This window comes from Rhincodon typus, chromosome 18, assembly GCF_021869965.1.
Source record: "Rhincodon typus isolate 14 chromosome 18, sRhiTyp1.1, whole genome shotgun sequence".
Lineage (NCBI taxonomy): Eukaryota > Metazoa > Chordata > Chondrichthyes > Orectolobiformes > Rhincodontidae > Rhincodon > Rhincodon typus.
The window spans coordinates 37,862,017-37,871,278 of NC_063349.1; the positions used below are offsets into that span (position 1 = coordinate 37,862,017).

A 9,262-nucleotide genomic window follows, 5' to 3' on the forward strand; every position below is an offset into this window, starting at 1 on the left:
GAGACCCTGCTCCTCTGATGCTGCTTGGCCTGCTGTGTTCATCCAGCTCTACACCTTGTTATCTCAGATTCTCCAGCATCGGCAGTTCCTACTATCTCTAACTCTTTTTAGCTACATATTTACTTCCTTGATGTTATCACTTTGCCAATTTGAAAATGGCTCAGGCGATAATCCAGAAAATACAATCTTTGAGGTCCTGATTTTAATTTGATTCTATTTCCTGATGCGCCCCTAACAAGACCTCTTGCCTACTTTTGCCTCATTACAGTCACTACACCACCACTACGATTATTCTTTATGCTCTGCTCAGTTGAATTGTGTCCTGAACTACAGTACAGTGGTCAGTTTGACCATCCTCCCTGCAGACTCTTCCCTCATTCATACAGGGTGCAATTACTGTTGGATATCCTGTTGGATAAGATCATGAGCCGAGGCTCCTCCAATGCTACGTTCAGGATCCCCCTACCCGGCTCAATTGTTTTCACACCCTCCTGTCCCTGACAGTGGCCAAATTAGACATATTTAAGCTATAGGGTATGACTGGAACAAAATATTAAAAGGTAACTCTCCCCTTCCCAGATGTGTCGCAGCATCTAAAGCACAGATTCCAGCTCATCTGTTCCGAGATGACAGAGCTGCAGACAGTTACTGCACACGACATTCATAAGAAATAGGATCAGATGTAGGTCAGTTAGCTTATGGAGCCCACTCTGTCATTCAAGAAGACCATAGCTGATATTGTAGGTATAACTCCACTTTCTGGTATGCCTCCCATAAGCCCTTATAGACCATTGATGTCTAAACAATTTTTTGGTTTCCTTCATGAGAGAAGACACCCTCTTAGCATACATTCTGCACTCAGAATCTTACATTTTTAAAATTAGATCACTTCTCATTCTTTTAAACTCCAATCAGTATAGACGTAATCAGCTAGACTTCTCTTCATAAGACACAATCTCTTCTTCCCTGAAATCTATTTAGAGAAACTTTCCTGAATTGCTTCCACTGCAAACACATTGTTCCTTAATCAAGGAGACCCAAATCGTTACAATCTCATCAATGCCATGCACAATTGTAGCAAGACTTTCCTACTTTGATACACCAGCCCTTTTTGTATAAATGCCAACATTTTAACAGCCTTTCCAATTATTTTCTGTCCCTGCACACTAACTTTTTTTGATTCATATATGAAAACATGCAGACCCTTCTGCACTGTAGTATCCATCTAAATGATGTTCTGCTTTTGTATTCTCCCCCCAAAATGGAAAATGTCACAATTTACCGTATTGTGCTATTATTATTATTGCCACATTTTTGCACATTCATTTAATGTTTTTAATGTGCCTTTGCAGATTCTTTGCCCCTCTTTACAACCCGTCTGCTCACAATTCATCCAATTATCAAACATTGGCCTCCTCTCAATTATCAGCAAAGTAACGGAAGAACTGTCAAACAACAATACTATCAAGTTACACTTAAACAACAGCATGCACACTGATGCTCAGGTTAGGTTTCACAAGGTCAGCTGACCTCAGTAACAGCCTTAATCCAAACACGGACAAATGTGCCAAACTTGAGAGAGGAGGCGAGAGCTGCCGCCCTTGACATCAAGATAGCATTTAGTTGCTTGTAGCATCAATGATCCTTGGCAGAACTGAAGTCAACTGGAATCAGGAGAAAAACTCTGCTCTGGTAAATTCTTATCTAGCACAAAAGAGAACGGTTGTGGTTGTTGGTTGTCAATCATTTTAGCTTTAGAACATTGCTTCAGGAGTTCCTGCGTCAAGAGTTTCTCAGGGTAGTGATAGAGTATTTGGCTGCTTCAACCATGACCTTCCTTCAATTGTAACGTCAGAAGTGGGTATGTTTGCTGATGACTACACAATGTTCAGCATCATTCTCAACTTTTTTGATACCGAAAATGTACATGCCTGCATACAACAAGACTTGGACAACATTAAGGCTTGAGCTGGTTAATGGTAGGTAACAATGTTGCTACATGAGTTCCAGGCAATGATCACTTCCAATGAGAAAATCTAACAATTTCTTCTTAACATTCATCAACTGGCCAAGTTGGGTTGAGCTAGGTATTGTCATCTCTGAATCCACTACTAACTTCTTCTTAGATGGTTCCCCCTTTGATGCATTCTATGTGACTGGTAAATCCAATTTTGATCTAGTGACATGGAAGGAATGATGATATGTTTCCAAGTCTGGATTGTCTGTGACTTGGAGGGCAAATTGCAGGTGATGGTATTCCCGTGCATCTGCTGCTCTTTTTTCTCTAAATGGTGATAGTTGTGTATTTGGAAGGTGCCTTCTAAGGAGAATTTCTGCATACAAACTGCATGTCCTGATCAACAGAGCTGCTTTTGAGAGATTAGCCCCTCAGTACTGGTCAAGTTAGGTTCAGAGAGGTAATTGGTGTTGGCTTGCTTTCCTTGTGAAGGCATTGTTGGTGGTTACACCTTCAGTCCTTTGAGGGTCCTGCTGTGGGTTCTCCAGCTATCCCTGACATTCAGGAAAACTGAGTTCACTGCTGTCTAGTGAAAAAGGATCTTAGCCTCAGATTTGAGCCATTGACTGGAAATGGAACTGGACCTGTCATATGAATATTGTGACTACAAAAGTAAGTCAGAAGCTGCGAATTCTTAAACACAGAAATGAGGAGAAGGAGTAAGCTATTCAACCCTTCAACAGCCGGCTCCAACATTCACTTGGATCATGGCTGATCGCCTATTTCAATGCCACATTCCCATTTTATCCCTCATATGGAGGTGCTAGTGTTGGACTGGGATGGACAAGATCAGAAGTCACATGACACCAGGTTATAATCCAACAGGTTTATTTGAAATCACAAACTTTTGGTACGCTGCTCCTTTGGTCAGGTGAGGTCACTTCACTTGACGGAGGAGCAGCACTCCAAAAACTTGTGATTTCAAATAAACCTGCCCTAAAACCTGGTTTCGTGTGACTTCTGACTTTGTCCACTTTATCCCCAAAGTCCTTGATGCCTTTGAAATCTAAAAATGCATCTATCTCTTTCTTGAATGTATTCAGTGACTCTGTCTCCACAGTCTTCTATGGTAAAGAATTCCAAAAATTTACTACCCTTTGAGTGAAGAGATGTTTCCTCATCGGAGATCTAAATGGTCTATCCTATATCCTGAGACTGTGACCCATAGTGACCCCACACTGGCTTTGTCCAATTGCCTTAATGTTTTTCAAATGTCCTGTCTAACATTGCAAACGCTGACAATACCTAAAAAGTACAAGTTAGGAGTGTATTGGAATAGTCCCCACTTGCTTGGATGAGCACAACTCCTACAACACACAAGGAGCTGATGCCAACTATGACAAAGCAGTCTACTTGATCAGCACTCCATCCACATTTGCTTCCTCCACCACTGACGCACAGTGGCAGCAGTGTATACAATATACAGCAGCAACTCATCAAGGTTACTTGGTCAGAATCTTGCAAATCTATGTCCTCTACTAGAAAGAGAAGGCTAACAGAAGCATGAAAACACAACTACCTGAAAGTTCCACTCCATGCCTCACATCCTAGCTTCAAAATATATCACCATTCTTTCACTATCATAGGATCAAAATCCTGTAACTCGCTTTTTAAGAGTAATTTGGACATCCCTGCATTGACTAATTGACTACAGCAGTCCAACAAGCTGGCTCACAATTCTTCGCTTGAGGGCAATAATGACTGGCAAAAAAGGATGGCCTTGCCAGTAATTTCCATTTTGCATGAGGTAAAACAAATGCAATAGCCTCACAATTACTCATCAAAAATCTATGTCTGACGTGAGTTGGAATGATGGGAGGGATAGAGAGGTGTTTGTATTAATCTCAGTTAGACATGGAAAGATACAGAATAAATATGCACCATTATTTGGGATTCAGGTGTCCCTGTCGCCACACTCAGAGTTTCCATCCTTTCCTCCTCATGTCCCTCTCTTCAAAGCACAGGAACAACAAAAATTTTAAATGGCAATCTTTCAGTTTACAATGTAAAATTACTTTAATTTCTCAGACATTTCTATGAAATGCTTTTAAATGCTCATCTGCTGGAACATAAAAGTAATGGAAGTGATTCCCAGCTAAAACATTGCTGTAGAGTTACTCATCTCCTATGTGATTATTCAATTTCCTGATCTCCAACAATCTGTGGGATACGTCACAGTTTCAGCAATACTATCAGCAGCACTATTTTGGTGGGATAATAAGTGAACAATAGCAAAGGGGAATCTATAAATTAATTTCCTGCTTGGGTTCTTAAACAGACAAGTCAGCACTTAATGATCATACTTAGAGGTCTAATGTTTTTTAAGCAGTTGTGAGAGATTCCTCTCTACTGTCTAAACAATTGGATGTGTTTTCAACATTGCATGAATGCAAGAACATAAGAACATAGGATTAAAGAGTAGAATGAATTCATCCAGTCCTTCAAGACGGCTCCAACATTCAATAAGATCATGGCTGATCTGATTGTGGTCTCAACCCCAGTAATTTCCCTAGGACAGATGTTAGGCTAACTAACCTATAGTTTCCTACTGTCTTTCTCGATCCCTTTTTCAATAAAGGTACTGCATTGGCTATTTTCTAAGCTATTGGGATCTAAGAAATTTTACAAGACTGTAGAATGTTGAAACTACTATCTCTGTTGCAACTTCTTTTAAGGTCTTAGGATGCAAACCATTTGTTGCTGAGGATTTGTCAGCCTTGAGGTCCAATAAGAGGTTAGCCCCTTAAATTAGACCTCTTTGTGTTCTTTACTACTTGGATAATGAGAATCCGTATCCACTTCCAATGATTTCCAAATCATGGTCAATCTAATGCTGGGAGTCATAGAATCAGAGACTCTTACAGCAGAGAAGGAGGCCATTCAGCTCATCATGTCTGTATTAGTCCTTGCAAAATTCTGTGCACTTTAGTCTCAAACCTCAGTTTCTTTTTATCCTCCCATTCCTATGCAAATCAACATCATATATAAATTTTGAAAATTCCAGTGGAATCTGTTCCAACTAGCCTGTTAGATAATGCATTACAGATTTTAACCACCCTCTTTGCAAAAAACACCCTTTTAATTGCCCATAATTTATTTTGCCAATTATCACTTACTAGAGCAAATAATTGCTTTATACATGCTATATTAATCAATGTGAATGTGTACACCAAGTATCTGCTTTTGAACACACCCTATTCTTTTTTTATTCATTCATAGGATTAAGGCGCCACTGGCTAGACCAACATTTATTGCCCGTCTCTAATTGCCCTGAGGGCAGTTAAGAGTCACATGCTGTGGGTATGGAATCACATGTAGGCCAGACCAGGTAAGGATGGGAGTTTCCTTCCCTAAGGGACATTAGTGAACTGGATGGGCTTTTCCTTACGATCGACAATGGATTCGTCGTTATCATTAGACTCTTAATTCCAGATGTTTTATTGTATTTAAATTCCACCATCTGCTGTGATGGGAATTGAACTTGGGTCCCCAGAACATTAACTGCATCTCTGGATTAACAGTCCAGTAATAACACCACTAGGCCATACCTCCCCTGGTATAATGGTATTTCTCCATGTTGCTTCCCCTAAAGTGCATTATTTCACATAAATCCATAATAAATGGAACATATCTGTCCATTTTACCTATTCAGGTCCTCTTGAAGTCTGATAATATCTTGCTCATTCTACTGTTCTATCAAATTTAATATCATCTGTGACTTTTGTAACCCTTATGCCAAAATTCATATCATTTATATTTAACAAAATAATGGGCCCTCCACTAACCCCCGAGGCATCCCATTTAATACTTCTCACACTACCATCAGAAAAAAAACTTTTCAACTCCGCTGTCTACCTCTTAATCTTTACTCAACTATTAACCATTTAGTGCAGGTCTTTCATTATCTGATATGTCTGATTAATGTGTTACTTTATTAGGCATACTTTGAAAGTCCATACATACAACATTAACTAGACTACCATCAATCCATTATTTCAAACACCCTAATCAGTTTAGTCAGATATGATTTGCCATAACTCTCTAAGTGAAAATTAATTTGGCAGGAGTCTTTAGAAATTTACATCTGCTGATGTTAGATTAATTGGAACCAGTAAGCAGAAACAACAGAGTTGCAAACAAAGAAAGGAGAAGTACTTGTTAAGTAACCTTTCTTTCATTTCCTTCTAGAGGTTCATTACAGAGACTTATCAAAAAATAACTTTAGAACATGCATGTGCCCATTTGCTAAGAATAGAATGGTCTACAGCAATTTGAAAGATCAGAAGGAGAGCAGGAATACATTTTTAATTGAAAAATGTAGTATTTCCGAGAAGCATATAGAAATATAAATATCAACAGTACTTTTTCATGTATTTACAATTTTCCACAATTTGACTGGAATTAATTACTTTGCCTTCAATAAAGTATGCTTTCATTATGATACAGTTGAACTGTTTCAATTGTAGATGGTCAAAATTAGCTTAAAGTAGGGGTATAGAAGAATAAACAATAAACAAAATTAAATCTTTGATGAAAATAGATCAAATTCAACACAGCAGGATGATTTAGTTCTCTCACACTGCAGTTAACCACTATTTGTCATTAGCCGCTTGCAAAGGAACGTATTGCAGATGTACTCCCAAATTTTCAAAACCTTAATTTCATGAGGTTTGTTATTTACTAACTTCACAAGACATAGCACTCTTTACAACCTGACAATAGATTCTACTGCAAATTAATAAGAAACATTAAGCATAAATTCCTAATCAAATTTTACTTATTTTACAGAATCATAATCCCTGCAGTGCGGAAGCAGGCCATTCAGCTCATCGAGTCCCTCCGAAGAGCATCCCACCCAGGCCTACACTCCTACTCTATCCCTGTAACCCAATGGCTAATCTATCTAGTCTGCACATCCACTGACACTATGGGCAATTTAGCATGGCCAATCCACCTAACCTGCAATCTTTGGACTGTGGGAGGAATCCCACGCAGACACAGGGAGAATTTGCAAACCCCACATATACAGTCACCTAAGGGTAGAATTGAACACAGGTTCCTGGAGCTACGAGGCACCAGTGCTAATCACCGAGCCACAATGCCACCCGCTGGTACAACAGACTACTATCAGCCCAGCTGCTTAGATTTGAAATTAACGTACAAAATATTAAGGGCTATCATACAAAATAGCAGTATATCATATACAAGATCTCCTTGATGCAAATAAGAAAATGTCTTCAGACGTCATTCAGTATTTTCAATCTAGATTGCATTTTGTTTTCTGTAACATTATCTCCTCTTACAGCAAAGATTAATTTTATTGCACTGATGAAATGTCAGCATAGTTGCAGTCACATATGCAGCTTAGCAATGGTAGCTGAATAAATGAGACATTTCTTCAAAATGATAACAATTCTCCACAAAACAAAGATTTCCTAAAAACTGCAAGAACTACTGAAGGCATGTTTCATTTAAAAGAACCACACTTAGAAAAGATTAAATAGCAGACCCTATGTAGCTCCATTCAAAATTGTCGAGACATTTTCTCTACACTTTACAGCATTTATAAAAAATTCTAATATTACCATCGAACTATAAAGAATGAGGCAAAAATCACAAAATGGACAACAGAAGTGATGCAGCAGAATTATTCTACAAAGATAAATTCAATTTCAAAAGGTGCACAATTTAATTCATGGCTACAAAGAAATTATCTTTTTAAATTGTTAATGATTTGCATTATTGTATTTATCTCAAAAATTTCTCCACTACAGTTATATATCAATTAAATCAAGTTGTTCATGCAGCCTTTAGTTCTTCAAAAATGTCGCTCTTTCAGTCCAGTGAAAAAGCTTCATTCTTTAATACAAACACAATACTAAATTAAAATATATAGAGCACTGGAGCAGTACATCGGACACCATTTTATTGATTTTCTGCTGTATTACCTAATCCTGAAGAGACGATTATGGAAGTTGTACATTTTGTAACTATTACTGCGCTTACCTGAAAAGTATAAAATCTTGTTCCATTAGGTGGATGAACTTTAACAGAGTCAGCAACCGTGCTCATTTCAGAAAAAATCATATTGGATGCAACAGAAATTTAATCCACAAGTGTACAAAATGTAAAAATACACAAAGCTCAGCTCATTCCAAATCCTATAATGTATGATTGCTTGCTACGTGCAAATGAAATTTTCCTTTTCTCGACTATGGTAGCAGCAGCTAATGCATTTGATCTAAAGATAAAATTCACTACGCCTTTTACAATAGCTACTGAAATTTAAATCGATGTAAAAAAAAAAGGGAGAAGCTGTTGAAATTACAACGATCATCTGTGAATAAAGATCGTGCTGACACTGTCGTGGACCTGCCTATCTGCTCCCAACAACAATCACCTGCTTCCATCACAGCTAGTGATTATGCTCGGCATCAGAACTCATCTAACCAATAACATTGTGTCAGTGTTCGCACAGAAATGTACACTAAGACAGGGGACCTCTTCTGCTAAACTAGCAATCTGTCTCTTGCTTTGCCAATTATCAGTTGCCCTTGAACCAATATTGAAAAGAAAATTCACTTTTTAATCAAATTGCAAAAAGTTGAACTCCTGAAACATGATTCAAAGAATGCAACAGATCAGGCAAACAGTAATGTAATAATAGTGGTACCTCAATGATTTTGATTTAACCATTTGCAGAATTTAACACACATAACATGCTGAAGGTTGATAATCCAGTTGTAGTTTTGATGTTTGAAATGTTTTCAAGTTTTCTGCTCTAGTCAATTCTAGGATTGCCCTAATACATCCAAGAAAAACCTCATTCCAAATATCAGCAGACTAACCTTTGTTCTGATGGGACTTCCATACATAGGAAATGTCTTATAAGCTGGGAGATGCATATACCATCCTTTAATACATTTCCAAGCCTTAAGCACAGTAAATTGAATTTAATTCATGAGCAATGTAAACTGATTTCAAGTTATGAATACAATCACAGCACCCATTTTTAGGACTAAAACCTGAAGAAGCAGTTCTTCCTTACCAAAGCAATTCAAAGGATATCTTAAATTCAGCCTCCCCAAGCAAAAGGCGTTGGTGAGAGAACAATGAGATGATGCTTTCATTTTGGCTAAGGCAGCACTTCTAAATAGTAGAATCATAACAAGTACTAGAAAAGCCCACTAGCATTTGATTTAAAGGTGGGCTGCCTCGTTGGTGCCTTATTCAGTCCTTGTATTA

General features: G+C 38.1%; 1 protein-coding gene across 1 annotated transcript in view; it reads right to left on the minus strand.

Annotated features, from left to right (window-relative positions):
• Nucleotides 1–8,104, minus strand: part of ppfia2 (PTPRF interacting protein alpha 2) — a 349,413-nt gene extending 341,309 nt beyond the window's left edge. Inside the window, exon 1 of the mRNA XM_048607917.1 lies at nt 8,024–8,104. Within this exon, the coding sequence (XP_048463874.1) occupies nt 8,024–8,104 (81 nt within the window). The remainder of the gene's footprint in view (nt 1–8,023) is intronic.
• Between the last annotated feature and the right edge of the window lie 1,158 nt (nt 8,105–9,262).